At 41.3% G+C, this 21,986-nt stretch overlaps 1 protein-coding gene across 6 annotated transcripts in view; it reads right to left on the reverse strand.

The window, feature by feature from the left end:
* The window catches only part of CTDSPL (CTD small phosphatase like), an 87,944-nt gene extending 80,915 nt beyond the window's left edge, over positions 1-7,029 (reverse strand). For 5 of the 6 annotated variants that reach the window (XR_001295320.2, XM_013961762.2, XM_013961765.2 and 2 more), the window contains exon 1: positions 6,625-7,029. Coding sequence is in view for 5 of the 6 variants with exons in the window: in XM_013961762.2 (XP_013817216.1) it covers positions 6,625-6,700 (76 nt within the window). In the remaining variant the exon portion in view is untranslated. The remainder of the gene's footprint in view (positions 1-6,624) is intronic. The other variant, XM_013961763.2, reaches the window with a different exon arrangement.
* Between the last annotated feature and the right edge of the window lie 14,957 nt (positions 7,030-21,986).

Genomic DNA, 21,986 nt, shown 5'->3' on the forward strand with positions numbered 1-21,986 from the left:
TGCAAGTGATAGTTGTGATAAAACACCCTATAAAGCCTACAAGCTTTCTGTAGGCCCAATATCACAAACAGAACACTTTCTGCCCATTTGTCTAAAGCTGTTATTTTCACCACTAATACTCACATCACAAAGTAATAACTGGTGCTGAAAGGCATGGACTGTATATGACTCTGGTTTACAGATTCTTTTTGTCTAACAGCAAGCATTTTAGAAATATAAAAAATAAATTATATCACAGTCGACTGCTTAGAACAGAGTTTTACTCTGATCTACTCAGATGCTACTTATGCTTTCCTTGTTTGTCACATCTGTGTCAACTTTATGCCCTAACCTCCCCAAGTAAAAAAATCAAGAAAGCTCCCATCAATCTCCAGCAAAAGTAGAATTCAAGATGATTAATATTTCTAACACTGAACTTAAATATCTGACTACACTGCAGTGCAAATGACATCTTTCCTCCGTGCCTGTCCCCAGTCCCTTACAAAAAGCTTTGAAGTTCAGCAAGACTTTAAAAACCATGGTTACGCAGCTTTTCCCCGCGCTACCACATCATTCTATCTGAGCCCCCGGCCAGGAAGACCAGCACGAAAAAACTCTTGTTTCAACATCATTCAACGGAACAGCCACAAGAAGACTTCGGAGAGGATACTGAGCATTTCCGTGAGATTTTTCAGCTGGGTCTCCTCCAGTGAGGGGGCTCTAGCAGTAATCAATCCTCACTAACAATTCAGACTTAGTCTTTACACATCTAAATAGGCTCACTTAGTAGTTCTATCAGCAGTTCTCCATTTATCACCTCAACCACATTCCTAGCTTCTCTCTCAGCAATACACAACCTCAGGGTAGGGAGGAGGAGGACAAGGGATCTTGACACATCTTCCACTATTGATCCACACAGTGGGTAAAAATTTAAGGAAGAATTTAGAGAGTTAGACCCTAGAAACTGTGATACATCCATCTCCTATCTTTGCTTTCACGCATTAAAAAAGAAAAGTTAAATCCTATGGACAGAAACACTTCAATTATAATTCAAAGTATTCCATGCAAATTACCTCAAGCAAATTCTTCATAAGGTAGGGAGGAGTAATGGAAAAATTCAGTCCCAGAGTTAACATTTACAATCCAGGATTGCCTGAAACTATACTTTCAATGGCAATTGTAATATTGCTCTATAGAGAAAGCACCAGCCATGGTGGTCATGGCCAACAACTCTGATAACCAGAAATAAAAGATTTACTTGCTTACAGAGTGAATATTTAAGACCTGACATATATAAAATGTGTGGGCTTGTATTAATTTGCAACCACTTTTATATTTGAAAAATGACTTCTACAAGACAGTAAAATTCATAAATTAAGTGTTCCATTATGGAAAAATAAGTAGATAGCTTTAACTATGAGAAGCTATAAGTGTAATGCGCACAATTTCTTTCGACAACTTGGACCAAAACAAGTGAGTTTCATTTCTATTAATTTTCGCTTTCTTAGCATTTTAGGTTCTTTAAAAAAAAAAAAAAATGTACACAAGCTGTCTGGGAGCTTACTTGCAATGTTCAGATTAAATTCTGAAGGATGAAGCATAGCATCGATCACGCTACATTGTACCGATTATCTCAGAAAAGGGTGTTGCCATTTGCATTGCTGAATACTCAATTGACAACATATGGGTCAACTTTTTTTTTTTTAAGGCATATTAAACTTCTGAACACTTAGGTTAAATCACTGCATTAAAACAAACATGAAGTCAAGATGACATGTGCAGCTAGGAAGAAATGATAATGCTGCAGCTTACAGATACTGACTGAATATTAGATATTCATGCAAATTATCATTCACTTTACTGCCAGGACACTTTAGCTTAACTGCTACCTTAAATCAAATCTTAGGTTACTATAGGTTACTACAGTCACCCTGGAACATGAAACCAGAGTAACCATACAGTAGGTTTTATGTAACAACTATGTCATTAGTTAATGATTTAAAACTTTACCCTCTGCAAGGAATCCACATTCCAATGTAGTGCTGGAGTGGTTTCCACATTCATTTTTTAATGTTACTTTTAAAGTACAAGTATTGTAGCTAATATTATAAAAATGCGCTGAGACAATGTCTCAAGAACATGAATGCATCTTCAAATGTTCAAGTCATGAATCAATGACAAAGAAAAGACTATTCTAAATATTTCTGTGTATTTTCAAAATGCATTTCATTGAAGATACCATTAAAGACACTTAAAGACACTTACTTTGGTTGCATTCTAGAGATAGGCTTTTAACTTCAGATCCTAAGTACTTCTAATTCTAAATGATTATAAACACTGTTCTTATTTTTGTGTTTTTCAATTTTGTTTCCAAGAGGGGAAGGCAAAAAAGCTCGCCTCTTTGTGAAAATATCCTTGAGGAATTACACTACTAAAAATACTGATAATAGCTTAGGTTCCATTTTTAACCTTTTTTTCCAAATGCTTTACTGCACAAGAAAATACATTTTTATAGAGACAATAAACATGCACTTATTCCAAATAAATGAAGATAGGTGCTCAGCTGACAGTCAAATTTTACAGACAGTTAGGAAAGATGTACCTGAAGAGAGAAAACTAAGCACCACAATCATGAGTATTTGTTAACTCTGAAAGGACTGGAATATTATTACACTACAACTTAGTTACGGACCTGCAAACAGTCCAGAATTTGTATCGGTTATGATGATCAAAATAAAGCACGTAGGTCACAAAAGAAAACATTCTTTTTTGGACTTATTACCTATTACACATTAGTTACTACACTGTCTACATTATACTCAGTGCAAAGACTTGTCACTGTTATTCTGTTTTCAAGAGATGTAACTGGTACATTAGAGGTCACTGTTCAACTGATTAATAATAAGAAGTAATTTCATTATAAAACAAATAGTTGATTTTACCTGTAAAAATGATTATGCTGAGATTCAGGTTTTGTTTTTATTTTTTAATTGCTCACATTTATCACTGGTATAAGAAATCCCTTTTCACATACTTGTGTCTCCATTTTAATTTCAAGTTACAAACCTTGTTAATGCTTCAAATTTCCAAAAGTGCCAAATGACCATAACATAAAATATTTCTGTGAAGAACTGCTAATTTCCTTACTTAAGAACTAACAGGGAATTAAAATCTCTATTAACTTAGTGCTTAAAATATTTTTATTAGCTCTATATTGTTTCCAACTAGTACAGTATCAGTAAGTTTCGATTTTCCAGCACTAACTTAACAACATAGGTAGGGACCAAAATCATCAAGGAGCATAAATACCACACACATTTCAGAGCAAACATAGCAATAATAATAAAATGCGATTGTAACAACTTTCCATGCTCAACCTTCATATTGACAGACAACTAAATACAGTGCTCCACCATGTGGCAACATATTAGGGAACGGTTCACACAGCAAGACCTGTTTTTGTTTTTTTCCCCCACCTTCTAAATTTTTAACTATTTGTTAAAAATAAATTCATTAACAATTCCATCTTAGTATTACTAGCTAGTCCCTCAATAAGTTGTCACAGCTTCATTTATCTCAATAGCTCATTTTTAATACATCTGGATTAGCAGGAAAATATTTGGACAATATTTTTATTTGTAAAGCACAATATTTACCTGAAAACATAACTGCCCCATGACTATGAAAAAACAGGCCTTATTTCTTGCCAGACATGCATCTTTGCACAGTAATTGCGTAAAAGCATGGACTGTATATTAAGCTCCTTCACAACATAAATACCTCCAAAAAACAAGGCAAATGCTCAACTCATGGTTGATTAAAAGTTTCAAAAAAAATCTTTAAAAAAAAAGTTACATGCATGCATTATTTTGCAGTTGCTCAGCTACTGTAAAGCTGCTTTTCTTTAACTTAAAAACAAGAAAAAGTCCAACTTGCACAAGAAACACCAACAGAACCCACCCAAAATCTTTTAAAAAACCTGCGTCCTGACACCACTACATGATATTTGGTATTTTGGAACATGTTTTTGCAGCCAAATCCTAAACTCAGAGGGAAAAGCAAGTTTTCATTAAACGGGACAGCCTTTGCTCACATAACGCAGTGCTGCTGTAATTTGTTATGTTACAAAATTACTTGAGAACATAAGGCCAAATAACACTTGTATTAATTAAATCACAAGTTAATTTGTCCTGATATATTTGTTAGACATTTTGTATGAACACATTCAGTTTAATCAAAATTAGTGGCAAATACTCACTTTAAACATCACAGTCTTTCCTTAAGAACCCTAAAATCCCTGCCATCACTGTATTCACCATCTCAGCTTTGGGCTCATTTATAGCACACCGCAACCAAAAGCTTTACTAGGACTCTTAGGAAATCTAACAGAAAAGTGGGTGACGTGATACGCAGTCACAGAAGTAAGGTAGGTACAAAATGCATTTCCTACAAGCTCAGTATCTTGAGCAGAGGGAAAACCTGTAGCGGAAGAGGTACGAACAGCCAGCGTCCTCATTCCAGAGCCCAGGAAGTAAGAGATTTACAATTCTCCTTCTGTGAAAGTTGCTCTGGAATGATTTGAGAGAGTCTCAACACAGAGCCTGTATTATCATGTTACAAAATAAGAAAGTCGATCTAAAACATGTACTTTAATTTAAAAAAAAAAAAAAGGAGCCTTGCACAAAAAAATTAATCTACCTTCTATATTAAGATCATGCTGGGTTTTTCCTCTTGTTTTTTAAACCCTAACTCCCCTTCTTCCACCCTTCCCCAGCCCACCCTTGCTCATACGCAGCTTTAAAAGCCCCTACAATGCAATTAAGACCATTGTGATTTTCTCCCTAATGCAGACAAACCAATAGCAAGAATACAATGCACATTATGCAAGTTACTGCATAGTTATGCAAGTTATATGCATATCTTTTCCTACACAGAGTAGCTCACTGTACTGAGGATATGGAGACACTTGTTTGATGTGGATGCTTACTCTTATTTTGAACTGTCAGATTTTCCTCCATTTGTGTCAACTAGCTTTTTTCACACTAAAATTTCAACCAACTGCTAACAGTATTAATGAAGCACTTCACAATATAAGCTTTTAAGACCCTAGCAACATCTGAGCACTGTACCACATAAATCTACTCCAAAACAGGTCTTGGAAGACATCATGCGCACAGCATCAGTACTTTATTTACTGTAGCCTACCCCATGCTTCATGTTGCCAAAATAGAGAAAAACATCAGAAATCTTTCAAGATGAACAAGGCCTCACAGTGGATGTATCACTCCATAAATGATATATGATATAACAGATTTGTGCGAGCACTCCTATACCAAAAGAGAAAAATAATCTTTCATTGAAATAACCCCCCGCCCCTTACTGGCACAGTTTTTTTAAATCCATCTCCATAGCTCTTCTGCAGTTAGCATTCATGAGATCAGAAGACAGTCATTTTATGTGCAGACTTTCCTTTGAAAGTGACAGCTATAATCAAACAGGGAACAACTTCTCTAACTATTCAGCTTCCCCTCCCTATTTACAAAATGGGCTACATAAAAATGGAAGTTGTTTTCTGGATATTAAAAGCACTGAATTTAGGGGGAGAGAAACCAGTTTATCATTCTTAGAAGATCATTTGGAGGTCTATTACCGTATCTACTAGACAACATCACCACATACCCTGTTTTCACACTTGAGCAATTTTTGCTCTTCCTTTTTTTTTTTTTTTTTTTTTTTTATAACCAGCACTGCCCATAAAGCAGACAACTCGACATACAAATAACTTCAAAAATCTGTGACCAGTCAAAAACAATTCCCAAGAACTTGAACCCTGTCGCTTACATGGTACCGTTTGACTGCTCGTCGCTATCCATAGGGACACAACCACTTCCAGCCCCGGACCCCTCTAACCTTCCAGAAGGAAATGAGGTTAAGGGCAATGGTCAGTGGCTAGACTCTCCAGAAGCAGCAGCTCTTTGGGCCAGCCTTAACTCATCCGACTTTGGAGTAAGCAAAATGCAACCAAAACGCGTCGTTACGCGCAAGCAACAACTATTTATCCGCAGAGGAGTTTCCACTTCCTACTTTTAAAAGTAGCCCACGTTTCTTGCAGAGGCTCAGTCCTGCAACAAAAACTAAAAGCTACACAGCCCGATGCTTAAATATGAGGCAGGGAAAAACAGAGAAGGGGAAGGAGGGAGAGAGAGAGAGAGAGAAAAGAGCAGAGAGAGAGAAACCAGAAATCCCTTTTTCCAAGGGACAAGGAAGAAAAGCAAAATTCTTCAAAGCTGAGATTTCAAAACCTTCTAGAAAATCCAGCACAGGTATCTTTCCTCTGGAGCACCACACTAGCTGCAAAGTGACAACCTTACAGAAGTTACATCAACGGTCCTCGGACACACTATATTTTATTTAAGTTAGCATCGGGTAAACTTCGTATTTAAACACTGTAACAAGTTCCTAGTTGTATCCAGCAAGCAGTTTCTGAGATCTTCATGCAGATATCTTCATCCCACGAGAAACAAGCCCTGCTCTATTCCCAGCAGCCTAGCGAGAGGATTATAGGGCAGCCAAAGAATGCCAAGTTGCTACCGCACGCGTTTTTAAGCGCCGATTTCTGCAGAACGAGGGGAGAAGGCAGCTCACCTTTATCCTGAGCGCAGGACAGGATCTCCTCCTCTTTGGGGTTAGTCACCTGGGTGATAATGGACGGGTTGTCCATGGAAACCGAGTGAGATTTCACCTGGCTATTTCCCTCCCGGAGGCAGGCTCGTGTGCGCGGATTTGTTTGTTTGTTTGTTTAAAAAAAATCAACACGCAGATTTGCATTTAAAAAGAAAAAAGAAAAAGAAAAGAAAAAAAAAGTCCTCCAGGAACGAAGCCACAAGCGGGGGGGGGGGGGGGCACCGAGGCCCCTCCGGTAGCGCCGCCGCTGCTGCCTCCAGGCGCCGATTCTCCGCGGAGGAAGGGGGGGGGGGAGGGGGGGGCGACGACACCGGCCCCCCCAAAACAACGCGCCCCCCCTCGGCCCGAAAACCGCCCCGCAGGAGCCGCTGCCGCTCGCGGGGCGGGGGAAGTGCCCGCGGCGCGCCGCTCCGCGCCTCTCCTGCCCCCGCAGCGAGCCCCCTCCCGCCCGCCGCCTCACGCCGCCCCCCGCATCCACCTGGGCCGCCCCGCGGCGCCTCCCCCGAGCGCGTCCCCCCGGCGCGGCGCGGCCCCGCGCCCTACATGCCCCCCGGCAGCGCCAGGCACCGACCCGCCCGCCCCCCGCCGCCGCCGCCGCCGCCGCCGCCGCGCTTATCTCATCCCCGCGCCCCCCCCCCCGCACCTCCGCCCCGGCCCGCCCTCCCCCCACCCCCCTCCGGCGGGCAGCGCCGCGCGGCGACACCCGGCCCCCCCCGCCGCGGAGTCACAGGCCGCCGCCGCCGCGCGCGGGCGAGGAGGGAAGCGAGGGGCGGAAAGGAGGGGAAAGGGGGCCGCGCTGCGCGCCCGGACCGCGCTCCCCGCGCTGCGCCACAGCCCGCCGCCACCGCCGCCGCCGCGCTCGCCGCCTGTCAGCCCGCCCGGCGCCGCGGCCCCGCCCCCCGCGCGCCCCGCCCCGCGGGACGCTCCAACATGGAGGCGGGGGCGCGGGCAGCGCCCGGGCCCGCCGCGCGGTAAACAAGGGGGCGGGGCCGCCGCGCGCTGGGGGAGGGGGGCGGGGCCGCTGCCGCTCGCCGGGGGGGCGGGGCCGCGGCGCCTGAGGAGACGGGGCCGGGAGGGGGGGAGGGGGGGGTCACTATTGTTGCCTCTTACAAAAGGCTTCTGCCCCGGCTCGCGAGCTGCCTATATAGGCCAGGAGGGTGGGCGGGGGCAACGGAAAGGGGGCGTGACCAGCAGGTGAGGGGGCGTGGCCAACTGCCGCTTCCGAGGGCCGTTGAGGCGCTGAGGGGCCGCGGCCTGTGGGTCCCGGCGGGCCCTGGTGGGTCGCGGGGGGGGGGGAGCCCCGGGGTCCGCGTCCCGGCAGGGCTCATCCCACCGCTTTCCTTGCGGAGCGGTTGTAAGCGTGCCGGGGAGAACATGTGGGGGGACAGGGATGTTTTCGCAGGTGCCCCGAAGCGTTTTTCGTAGGTTAGTGCATAACGTGAAAGACGTCGAAGGCCGCCTTGGCGGCTTCTCTCAGAGGAAGCACTTTCTTTTCTTTCTAGAGCATCATGAGGGCTCGTCTCACCATCCAGCAATTCCCGATGCTGCTAATTGCTGGCCGCCGGGAGGATGCATCAGGGAAGGGTTTGCCCTGTGCCTGCGCCGCTTGTCGTGGTCTTCCCCCTCAGCTGGAGTCAGCGGCATGGTCCTGGGGAGCATAGGAGTGGGAATCTGCCCAGAATAATGGCCCTTATATGCATCTGTCACAGTGTAAAATTGGAAGAGAAATCCTCTAAGAAAGCGTATGGGGTGTTTGATGTAACCAAGGAACTGCCACCCCATTTGTCTCCTAGATAAAGATATTTCTAATGTATATTAAAAGTCTGTGTTACAATCTTGCTACAAAGAAGGCGGATATCCTTTTGAAGTCCATTAACTAATTGGAGAAAAATTTATTGTAATTGGCATAGACCCAGGCAATATGAATTTGTGTAATACTGACTACAACTATCTCTTTTCCCCTAAACATATATATATATATATACATACATGCATATAATGTCATATATATGTAATTCTGAATAGTTTCAAGTAACAGTGGCAAAAGTATGCCAATTCAACTGCCAAGCCAGGCTGCAGAAATGAGCACTGCATTTAGTTCTAGCAACAGCAAGTAGCTGTTCTCGTTGTGGTGCTTTACTGTAAAAAGAGAGAGCAGGCCCTGCCTCGAGGAATTTTTAATCTATGGTAGTGCCACCACTAGTTCTTGGGGAAAAGTACTTAAAACTCCAGAACCTTGTTTCACTCTCAATAAGTATATTCCTACAGTGAACATATGTTTAAACATTTTGCTGTGTGTCTGCAAATTGCTGCATTCATCTTAGTGCAAAAAAAAAAAAAAACCTCCTTCGAAATCTAGATGTGTTTTCTCTCGCAAAACTAACACTCCCTAAGCATCAGTACATGCAGAGATACCAGTATTGCAGGTTTCTGGGACTTGTATTTTAGGTTTGCCCGTCCTAGTCTTATGACAAACCCTTGCACAGAGAATGAGTGCAATGCCACTGCTTGCATTTCATTCAACTGTGCAAGTTTGAACCTGCTGTTTAGCTTTGGCTTCTCCAAACAAGAGTCTTGAAATTGCAAACAGCTCCTTGCAGGTTAGATCGGGCCTAGATGAACAGGAGTTAGTACATGCTGGCTGATGGAATTGGTCCTGTTACCTGAAAAGGTTGTGAGCTCCTGATCTAAGCCGTTAGGAAGCTTTATCACAGCACTAGCTATGTTGTAACTCATCGAGTGCTTGATCTTTTACCCACCCAGACACTGGAGGCATTTTTAATTATCTGAGGGTTAATTTGCATAGAAGCTTTTGCTGAAACAATAAATTCATACCTTTGTTATTTTTTTGGTAGGATTTTCTGTATCAACACTTATATTGGGATAAAAACAAAGCAGCTTCCTACTAGCATTAAAACAAAGGTGTTGATTCAGAGTAAGTTTGAGAATCGTCCAGCCCTAAAAACATCTTTCATATCTGTGCAGGGAAAGAGCAATTCTAATCTGTGCTAGGAGAACATGAGCTCTGATGCTTCTTTTCTGTGCAGGAATAAGGAGATATAAACATCTTGTCTGACAAAAAACGCATTTTGCAAGGCTCAACAAATACAATATTCACCTGGAGCTAATGTGTTATGTATGTTTTAAATATTGGTGAGATTTAGTTTCCAGCTTACATTGTAAAACTCCATCCCAACACCTAGCTGTTTATTCATTTTTATTAAGGAACTTGGTACTTATTTCAGTGAACGGGGGAAACCGCCATTTATGCTGGTATATAAGGTGGAAATAGGGTCAGAGACTGTGCCAGGAGCAGATAACTCTCCCTGTGATTGTCACTTTGCTGCTGTCATGTCCTCTTCCTTTACCCGTCCAGCCTAAGGTGGGGAGCAAGAAAAGCAGGATACCAATAGCAGACTAGGAGGTGGAGAAGGTATGTGCTCAGCTGTACTTGTACTGGCAGCACCACAGTAATGCAGGAAACAGGTCTCTTCCTCTAACCAGCGCTGTTCAGCCTCCCTCCTCTCACTCCCATTTCTGTACTGGTTACAAGACTGATGTAACAGAAATAAGAGTGTTGTTTCCTTTCTGCTTTTACTTTAGAGATACTCTGAAGCGTGTACAGTATCTTCTATGATTCCTTGTATTATATGTAATAAATCCTAAATAATCCAATAGAATAAGTAAATGGTTTCATCTCCATTTTACAGATCAGGAGTTAGAAGCACCAAAAAAACCCAGTACTTTGCTCAAAATTGCTGTTCAAGCTAGTAGGAGATCCAGATTTTCGTCATGACTCCTGACATTTGTCCTTGCCACTGGAACGTGTCCCCCTTTCAATGCCATGGGATGTTTTATAATAGGAAAAAAAAAGTTTTTAGCAGAACTGTTCTACATTAAAAGGAAGCATTTATTTTCATTGATATCAGCTCAGTGAAGGCTTGACCCTGGGCCCACAATGGGAATTTTACCCTTGACTTTAATGGAAGAACAATCAAGGTCTCATGGTATTACATCCTACAGAAAGGAAAATAGTGCGGTTTGTATCAATAAGATAAATGCTTCATAGTTAGTGTAAGCCACTATATTCTTGCAATAAATGGTTTATTAGATTGATTAAATGCCTCAACTTCACTTCAGCTATTAATCAGTTTTGGCAGCTGTTTATTGCTTTGTATACTTCACAGCGATGGAGATTATCCCTTAATTATATCATTGCAGTCCATTCATTGTTTCCTAAATAGTGCCATTACAATGGTAAATTGCAATAGTAAAACAGTGTCAATAGAAAGTTATGGAGTTCCCATTTTATGATGTGTTCATAAAGTTAACCCAATCTACTGGAAACGTAACTGTGATTTCAGCATGGTGACCTATTTGATATGGCATAAGAGATTTTGATGAGAAAACAGAATAGCATAAGTGTGCTGGGGCTCTGCTTTCACCAAAGTAAAATGTAGCATATTCCCTTTTGAAATATATGTGCATGTAAGAATCAGAACTTGTTAAACTAGTACTTATTTGATCCCTTCCAGTTTCGCCAAATGTTGTGAGTTCCAAGGATTTTGTGCGTTTGAATACAATGTGTTTATTTCTTTATGTAGAGACAAAAATAAATGTGAAAACACCAGAAATACTATCATTTAGGGGATACTATTGTCCTGCCACAGAAGGATTAAAAATACCCAAATCAATCATAAGAAAGCGGCTGCTTTTAGCATTATCATCAGATCTGGCAGCAATTCATAAAGTAGCAGTTGCATAACAATTTCTATTCTAAGTACCTTTTTTTTCAGTCAACTATGACTATACCTAACTTTAACATTATGAGTTGTCCGTGTCAGGCTGAGTTGTTTTGGAGGAATCAGTAGTTTTGTGAACCCCAGAAAGATCAAAATCATGAAACTCACCTTCAGAAACTGTAGCACAAATTGTCTCCCTCCCTGCTCCCTAATAAAGGGTTTGGGGGAAAAAATGACATTGCAAATTTTGGTTTCTCATTTTGTTTATTCTCCTTGCCATTCTCTGTACATATGAGTGCAGAAAAGATATGTCCTTAACTTGGGTTAAATTAGCACCAAACACAAGGTGGCTGGGCTTTCTTTTACTGGCATTAATAGTTTATGTTCAGCCCAGATTCCCTGTATGCTCTTATTCCAGAAACTTTGATTAAGGGACCTGACTGAGATGAGGCCTGATTGTGCCAGATGCTAGACACCTACATGAGAAGCAATACCTGAAAAGCACTCAACCTAATGTGAAGCAAACATATAATTAAAAGGCCTGCATATAATTTTAGTGTTGGGTTGGATTCAGCTGGTGACCTACACGTAGAAGCCTCTGTATAGCTCATCACCTGGTGACCTACAAGTGACATATCCAGCCTTCCCTAATTGTTAATAATATGCCTTTGCAAGTGAGCCTGCTTTTTTAGCAAACAATTGAATCATGTTCTGGCCTTTTCAATCAAAGCCTCCCATTCACTGGGTGTGCTAGTCACATCTTCTGCTTCAGACGTTCAAGTTTAAACAGTCTCCTACTGCCCTAAGGTGCTCATCAACATCTTAGAGCTGGAGGTGAGCTCCCACCAGAATTCAGCTGGAAGAGAGGTTTGTAAGAGAACTCCTACTCAGTCAAAACCAGCTGACTCAAGGTACCTATTTAAATTCTTTCACCCAAGTAATTTGGCCTAAAACAGATTAGGGCTTACCCCTCTGAATCTTTCAAACTACAAAGGCAATAATCTCAACCAGAAGGCCAGAAACAACCATTTAGGAGGCAACAGCAACTTCAAGTTGCATAATTGCTAGTCTGTCTCTATGGCCTTAGATGATATCCATGCTGTACGAGTATCCATATCCATGCTGCTTTCTGCTGATACAGCTGTTGGTCAAAGATGAGAGGTGGGAACTTGGTGTCATCAAGGGACCACAGTGGATACATAACAGTAGCAAGACCTCACTTTTGCATGTACATTTTGTTTCATATGAGCACAGCAATGGAATAAGCTAAAACATAGCTTTGCCCTTAAAAGCTGCATACCCATTATGAGCACTCTTTTCTTCAGTATCCTGCAGCAGTGCTCTTGCTGATATGGTTGTAGACACCTGGTTTCCATTTCAATTCTACTTGTCAGATAGTTTATCTGTGAAACAGGTATAATAACAGCTAATCTCATGTTATAACTCCTATTAATAGCAACTGTGGAAGGCCTGGGACTAGATTTTATAGGGCACGGAGGTAACCAGTTACTATACATTTCCCTGAGGCTGTGTAACATCAGTGTAGTAGCTTGTCCTTTCCAGACTTGGTTGTGATCACCTTAACTCTGTCATTCTCTAACTTTAAAGGATTTGACTTTGCACTCTTGATATCCTTGCTGTGACATGATTGGTAAGCTACAGATTTGCTTTGTGATTTAGACTGGAGACTGTCCCAAGAGATTTCTATGAAGAGGCTCAGGCTCCATAACTAAGTTCTGCTTAATGCATCAGCTTAGGTGGGTATTTCTTCCCAGTACTTCAAAGCAATCTGCTGAACTAGCTGGACTTTCCCTGGAGGGACAAAGTATAGGTACATGATGTTTCTATACTTCTAAGTTCATACTTTTAAATGCTTCTAAATGTTCATACTGGCAGTTCTTAATTCAGTTGCTGAACTTGAAAGTTTATATTTTATCCCCAAAATGTGGGGAATGTTGATGTGATATGATTCAGTGAGGCATTGACCAGCACAACCATAAGCACATATAAAACTTGCCTCCTTGAAAGATCACAACAAATACCATTCTTACTGATAGATGCATGATGGGATTGCTAAAGTAATCACAGCAAAGACAGGTGCATGTCTTGGTAGTGACAAAGTTATGCTTTCCCTTTAAGCACAGTAAGCATGGGCAGATTTCTGTCTGCAGGTTCTAGGAGAACTGGCTGATGAACTGTGCAAAAGCGCTTGCTTGTGATATGACAAAATCATGGATAAGAAGCGCATCACAGAGGCCTGAAACAGCCTTAAGCACGGGCTTAAGCAGGTCATCATGGCACACTGAAGCAGGCATTTATTCTAGGAGTCACTGTATTGAAACCATCAGTGTAGCTAAGAAATAAAGCAATAGTGTGAATAAAGGTAATAGAATTTGGCCTTATTGAGTAACAGAAAAGGAGGAGTGAGGAACATGAAAGGTCCTGTAAGTGCTAATGTCCAATCAGCTGAATAAACTGATAGTCATAGTAAGTAGCTGTCTAATTTAAAAAGAAAAAGCACTTCTCAGAAGAAAAACCTGCTGACTGTTGGAAAAATAAAGTCAAAACAATTAAGAATTGCAATGAGAAATTCCAGTCAGTGCATAATTTTACGCCATTCATTTCAAATTGCATAAATAGTAACTAAGCTTTTGGCCTTGTGCCTAGAAAAGCACCTGAGAACACATTATTGCATCATCATTGAGAGTCTATTGGGCCTTCGTGTTTAATTGTGGGCTGACTTCTGAAAGTGAAGTGGCTTCATTGGTTAAGACCATTGCTAGACCTAACTTGCAATGAATGACTACCACAAAAAGTGCTAGCACGAAAACCACAAATTCTCTTTGAAGTCTGTGGAGCTCTGCTTACTTGCCATTCTGTGACCTTTGGTGCTGTCAAAATTTTGTTCACGTGGCTGCTTGTGGAACATCAGAGTGTCAAGAATCTGTGTGATCTTTGGGGACGGTCTGCATGGCTTCAAGTAGAGAAGAGGCAGTCAAAGTAGGTAGGCTTGAGTGAGGAAAAAGAGGAGAGAGTATCTGCAGACATAAGAAAAGGGAGCCTTAGGCACATATGAATTCTGTAAACAAGCCAAGAGCGAGACGGGTAGATGGAGGAAGCAGTAAGGTAAAGGAAAGGAAAATGTACAGCAGAAAAGATAGGAAATAGAAAATCCTTAAAGAAAAGCTTCAAACAGCTGTCAACATTTCAGTCCTAGCATCTGGCCTCTAGAGAATTTCCTAGCAGTGCATTTAAAATGTGAGGTAATCTTCAGCACCTTGTTGCTGGAGAGCTGCAGACAAACGTAGTGGCATTTATTGGGGAAGGAGCTTTAGGTATTGGAAAAGCATAGAAAATTTAAAGAGGTTCTATGGCTGTGCTTGGAAATAGTATTGTTCTCTTCTCTTCTCCAGTTGTTCTTTCTGCCATGTGCATAATGAAAAGGAGTCCAGTGGACAGCAGGAGTACCACATAATTTTGCTTTCATGAGTGTGCAAAACTAAGTAGGTGCTGCTGCTTGACTGGTTCCTGGCAGCTCCCAAGCCAGGAAACACTAACCATCCCCAAATAGATTGAAGGAGTAATATCCTACTCTTTTATCCTGTAGAAGTTGTATTCCAGTAAGAAGCCCACAAAACAAGTTACATGATAAATATCTGTAAGCAACAGAAAGGTCTGTGCATCAGGAAGATGCATTTAAGTTTGTCAGCTAGGAAAGGGACGAATTTGAGGTTAATAAAAATGTTTGTGAGATCAAGATGCCTAAACATCCCTATTAAAATTAGAGTCCTACTGTGCTAAACTCTATATAAATAAGTAGTAAGAAGTGATCCGCAGATGAAAGATTTACAGTATAAGTAGAAAAGCTGAATTAAGCACTGGAGAAAGAAAATATAATTCCATGTGGAAAACTGTTCAGTTTAGTTCAGAGTTCAGAGACTAATTTAAACATGGTTACATAGGCAATTTCTGGCAGAGCTGGGATTACCCAATCTGCTACCTCTCCAGTTTGAGATGAAGTTGTCCTTTGAGATCTTGAAAGTCGGCCCACTAAAGTCACAAAAAGGGGTATTGTGTGAAAAGTTGTGTTCTGCTCCCAGAAGATGGACAAAGTCCACAGTTTATGGTCCTGTTACCCACCCATCAGAAACAGAAGCACTGAACTGCCCAGTGGGATACGAGAACTCAGCATTGTGAGCAGACACTAAGGACTCACAGAACGTATGCTCTTGCCTCATGCAACTGCCGTGCAAAGTTTTGTTAACAAGGAGCCAAGTGTAAAAATATAACTGATACTGTTTCACTGCGTCAGTGGGAAGTCCCTGCTTGTTTATTTTGAAGCCACCATCCCAGCAGAGTACTGTTGAACTGGGATTCTTGCATTCTTTGCATAAGCCGTTCCCAACCTGAAGGCTGTCCCAAGCCACCAGTTTCATGACTGCCATTGCTGTCATTTACAGCTAACAAAGACATGGCTGTAAATGGAAGCATGTAGATTGTGGAGATATTTGCTGAAGACATGTAGGCAGGCCTGCCAGAGCGACAGAGTTCACGCAATCACAGGGTGCTGAGCACTATGGAGGCTGATATGCCCCATTAATTCAATTAATTGTTTATTCAGCTCAGTTGAAAGATCAACCCATGAAGTACAGATATCTCAAGCCAATCAAATTCTTCTTGCCTGTCATGGGTAAAGTGCTCTGCAGATGATTGTCTTTCAGACGTTCGGCTGCAACGTGAGCATCTTGATTTTCTCTGACAGTTTCCCTTCCATAGGGCAAGCTCTACTTGAAAGCTGTTCTACATTTCCCTTTCCCTCAGGTCAGTAAATGAAACATTTTCCTTGCATACTTTCATTAAGTTCAATTGGGGAGATATATTACTGGGTACAAGCCAAACTGGTGTCCAGAGACTGTGATTAAATGGGAAAATGCAATCATAATACTTGCTTGGTCCAAGCATCATTTGCAATGCTTTGACCCTGGCTAGTCATCCTGCAGCTCTGTGTAGCAGAAGTGTACTCTGCTCCCATCTGCACACAGAGAAGACTTTGAACTGCCTGGCATTTTGTGTGAAATCTCCCCTTGGCTGGAGGCCCTGTCCAAAATCCATGCACCATTTAAGTTCTTTATGCATTAGCTTTTACCAGAATGGTTAAATAATTAAGACAGCATGTTGGCCAATATATTGATAAATGACTTACTTGGCTTCCATTGGCCGCTGTTTATGTGACCATGTGGGTTGTTATTTGGAAGCGTTCATGCAGCTCCAACTACATGTGGAAGTGTTTAGGTCATGGGGTGATGCTGCCTCTTGGGAGAGGTGGGTTTTGACTTCCCCAGGAACTTCTCAGTTGCCTCTGTAAGGATGAGTTTGAGGCTGATGGGGTTGGGTTGTATCTGCAGACTGCCTGGTCCTGAAAGAAAACCAGCAAGCAGCTCTAGGAGAGACACCTGCTTGACCCATATTGCTTTGATTTAGAGAAATAAAACTCTGCCCCATAGAGAAAGGGCTGAAATCCTGCTGCTCTTGGGAATGTTATTTCAATGTACTTGTTCAGTGAGTTGGCCTGGTAGTTTACGATTCAGAAACCCTAGAGCATTTGTGAATTGTGAGGGAAGTACACTATTCATTTTCTGCTGTCAGGCATTCATCATTCCAGTGTAAGCTTCAATCCTCTCATCAAGATGCAGAACATTACTTATGACCAGTCACAGGCCATGAATAATGGCTTAACGAAATGAACAGTTCTCTAACAATTCAGACTCTGGTTTGTTAATCAAAACTATTCAGAGCCAGATTCTGGCATCCCCTCACACACACACTGAATAACACCTTTCCCTAGTGCAGTCCCTTGCTTTTAATTGCATTAACAAACACTATTTTTTCATCCAGCTGACCTCACCTAACTAGCTCAGAGGAAAAGCTGGAGTTTGTCTCTCCCAGAATAAGTAGTTCTTGTCTCATTCTGCATTAGCACTTGCTGTTCAAAATCGCTTTGGCAGTGATGACAAAGCTGCGTGTCTTTTCTTTAGCTCCATCAGATGGAATATCCACACTGGTCAGCAGCTAACTGCTGCTTAAAGCTAAGCAATGATTTAAACATTTCTTTCATTATTTATGTGGGAAACAACTCAAGTGACATTCTTTATGGGACCTTATGCCTGGCAATAAAATAACATGACCATATTCATCCATGTGTAGGATTATGCACTGCTCTAGTCAACCTACCAACTGAGGCTTCACATCAACAGCAGTTCTCCTGTATATTGCCAAACACACCCTTGGAAAGTAGCATATATCAGTGTATTTGCAATCCAGTCCCCAAGTATTCCTCTACAAATGCTCAGAGCAGCTGGTAGCTCTAGCTATCTTCCCTAGTTGTAGGAGGCTTCTTACATTTTTGCTATCCTGAACTGTGCCAAAGAGGCTGGTGCTGAATTTCCAGAAGCAAAAATTGATTAAGTTGATACATTTCATTTACAGAGAGACTTACTGGGTAGTGGAGGTAAGGTAAAGTCCTGGAAATATTTTACTGAAACTTTTGTATTCAATACTATGTTTGTATTATAAAGTCCAGCCTTGGTTGTCGTTACACATATTGGGTAAGACATCCGAAAGTGGTCCCCCAGCACTATTTTCAGGGCATGGGATTATTTAGCCAATGTGCAGGTAGTAGGATATCTCCAAAATCTTCAATGTGTTCCTATATTCACTAATATTCCTTGGCTGAGACTCTCAACAGTGTCAACAGAGACTCTCAGGGATGTAGGTACCCAGCCTCCATTGCAATCAGACTCCATTATGCCTTTGAACAGAATTCTGCATTTTATTCTATGTATTCATTTTCTGGAAAATCATTTTCTGTATATAACCTTCTTTAACCAGTTACTTCCTTGAGATTGTATTTTGGGAAGCAGTAAGAGTAGTTTCTTCCATGGAATGTATTTCCACATATGATTAAATGTCAGACCATTTGTATGGGTAAATCAGTGCTCAAAACGAGGAAAAAAACCTCTAGATTCATGTCACAGGATCTCTCTATCAGCAACGGCTGGTGCAGGGGAGGCACAGCTTGCTCTGTTTTTTTTCCAGCAGATTACGGTCTGAACACTAGCTGCAATGAGTGGGAAGGGAGGAGCAGCGAAAAGATACAGAGAAAAGAAAAGGCCCGCATTTAGAGGGAAGCCAGGAGCGCTTACCTCTCTCTCCCTCGTCTGCCTTGCATTTGCTGCTACCAGCTCTTCCTGCCCTTAGGCCTATAAATGTGGGCATCTGAGGGAGAATAACCTGATATATGGTATTGACTCCTGGAAGTTTTCAGCAAATTTTCATTTTGGTCATTTCTTTTCTTCAGGCATTGCATGTTCTTTATTAAAGAAAAAGGAAAAATACAACCAGAACAACATTTCAGCTTCTCCAGCAAAGTTTCTATTTTGATTTATTGAAAACTTGTCCAATCAGTTATTTATATTTTATCTGTGAAAGACTCAAAAAATTTCAACTGAAACAGATATTTCCATGGAAACATCCATCTTTGATGAGATGTCGTTCCTCAGATGTTTCAGCTGAAGAATTTTGACAGTTCTGGCAGGGAAAAGAGTGGGGGCAGAACAAACAAAGACCAAGCTCACGGTAAAACATGCAATGCTTCAAGTTAATGGGCTAGAATGTCAGCTGGTAAACTGCCATAAAGCCAGTGAAGTCAACCAGTCAACCTGAGTCAATGGAGCTATGCTAATTTACACAGAGGATCTGGCCTTACATTTTAAAAGAACCAGCCTAGCAAACCGTTTCCCTGCTTACCCATCCTCCTCCCTTTTAATAAGCTCTCAGTCGTACTTGACCTATCCTTTAACAAGTCATCCTTCTCTCCTCATGATCCTTCTTCCTTCTCTGGAGATACTGAGATGGGATACTGTGGGATATTTCTAGGACACAATCCAACCTATGGAGCAAGAGACTTCTCTACAGTAGAAGTTAGTATTTTTTTCCTGCTAAGGGTCAAATAGGTATTTCACACACAGTTGGCAAGATGCATATTAATGCATTTGCATGCTTTTTTGTTGTTATGTGTAACTACAGTATGTGATGATTCTGTGTAGCTGCTCAGTCCTATGTAGCCTGTGACTGTATGAAGTAAATGCTTGGACAATATCCAGCCCCAAAGTTTCAAGTGTCGTACCCCTTTCCCCTGAAGACAAAGACTATGTCAGACCCACCAGACTACTTTTCTTGAACTAGTTCTAGTATCTTGGTGACCATGTCCTTCCCTCTCAGCTACGTTTATTAAATAGAATGGGGAAGGAAGTGTTGACACAGAAAATCTCCCCTGCAGACCTTAAAAGGCTTCTGTGTCTTTTTTTTAGAAGATACTCATGGAAAAAGAAAGGATGCTCAATTATCACCTGTAGAAACAAATAGTTTTGAGTCCCCAGAGAATGTGAGCCCATACTTTCAGTGATGTATTTCAAGTACTTATGTTCACTGTACCTGATCTCATTCACATGGAGGAGTGAATACACCATGCAATGTCTGGGATGTCTTCTCTGTTGATTTCTCAGAAGCACATTATATGGAGCAACTCTTTGCTCACCTTTTTCCAGAGTATCTGAGAAGCTGTTTGATTGCCCCAGGTACTGAGCTGATAACTGCAGCTTCCAGAGAAATAAAAGGTGTGTGAATAGTTCCCTTACTGAAAACCTGCAGACTTTTTATTGATTCAGTCAAGTCTTTGAAACAACAGAAGCACAATTGATGTCATTTGAATTTCAGCTCAGCATCCTGATTGGCATGCTTGTTTAATGCCATCTCCTTATTTGTTAAATTTAATTGATAATTATTGCATTTATTTCTAAATAACATTGCTTTAATTAAAAAAAATCTCTGCTCTACGGAAATTAATATTCACTATGTATACAGCACAAAAGGGTTTGTGGTGAATATAGAGAATAATTAGTAGGTGTAGGAGGAGAACTTATGAGAAGATTATTATGAATATGTAATAGAGGAAATAGACTACAAGGAAATTAAACTGAGGAATTTATGAGTAAATAATTGACCTCTGAGTAAATACAAGCATTCTCTCAACAGCCACTTGAAGTATTGTTAACCACTCAGTATTTCAGACCATTAACCACTCTTTTAACTAACCAAATCTTTGCTATTGGCAATGACTTACTTTCTGGAGTTGCTTTCCTATTTTACAGGATGATTGTTTATTATATAAATAATGCTATAAATACATATGGTGCCAAGCATTGGAGAAGATGGGATAAAGTTCATAATCTGTTACATATGTGTAAATCTAAAGTTATGCCCTCAACCAAAGAGAAATTGTAGGGACTAACTAAATTTGCTTCCAGATTTATCCTGCTATTAAATGAGATCAGTTTTATCATTAGAATCAAATGAATATGGATCTTTTTCCACCATGAAGACATCAGTCTAAAGTTGAGATTTTCAGAATTGATGGTGAAATTTTTTTTTCAAAGTTTTCGAAGCCTACATTTTCCCTTAGATTCGGTGACCAATTAGGAATTCTTCCAGTGGCTTTGAAGACAGTAGGCTAGAGGTGCCAGCTCATTCCCAAGTCCTGTTATCTTTCAAATGAGAGGCTGGATGGATATGGTGAGTCAAAGCTAGTGATGGTCATGTTTGAGAGGTAGGTCCTGAGAAACGTGGAGCATCCATGAACGTTAGTAAGGGCTAGACCTTTGATCTGAATTGTATGATTTAGTAAGTGAAGTCAAAGATTTTGTGAAGGAAGGCTAGGTTCAAATTTTGAGGACTCAGAAGTCATAATGACAAAAAAGATGATGGTGAAGTTTGTTCACTTGGAAGCTTTTGTATTATAATGGACCATGGGGAATGAGGTATGATGGCTGTATATTGAGGATAAAGAAAATGTTTTATTTCTAGAGAGAATTTTTATTCCTGTTGATTATGGACCAGACATGTTGGTAAATTGTTGCCAGTTTTACACCAATTAAGCAAATAAGAAAGATACGGTGTCAGTGGAGTTTGGGATGAAAAGAAGCTTTACCTTTTCTCCTTCTTCCCATTAACACTGTTTGGTGCAGCAAACATTTCACATCATGGAAAAGTGGGCAAGTAGTTATCTAGAATATGTAATGATCAACTACAATATGTGACTGATTGAATCAGGTGAGTAGTGTGAAAGACGAGGTTCAGTTGCTGGCCTTGCCCTATTTGTTTGGCAAAGAAAGATAAGAAGACAAAGCTCAGTTTCATCAGAAGTTAACAAACGACTAAGTAGATGAGAATCTCAGACCAACTCTTTATTTCCATGAGATCCAGGTAATTAATGGAGTATGCTTGGAGGCGGTAAAAAAACAAACATAATACCTTAGCTATCCCGCCCTTCATCTCTGCTGGAACGTAGAGTGATGCTGTTCCAAGATACTGCATCATTGTGGGCCAGGTAGAGCCTTTGGGTTTGAAGAGAGTTGGGCACTTAGTTCTTTAGCCGCCTTGAAAAGTCCTAATCTATATAGCTGTTGTTTACATGAATCCATACTCACAGTCCCAAGTCCCACCTTTGGCTGTCCTGCTGAAAGT

The sequence above is a fragment of the Apteryx mantelli genome, chromosome 2 (assembly GCF_036417845.1).
Source record: "Apteryx mantelli isolate bAptMan1 chromosome 2, bAptMan1.hap1, whole genome shotgun sequence".
NCBI lineage: Eukaryota > Metazoa > Chordata > Aves > Apterygiformes > Apterygidae > Apteryx > Apteryx mantelli.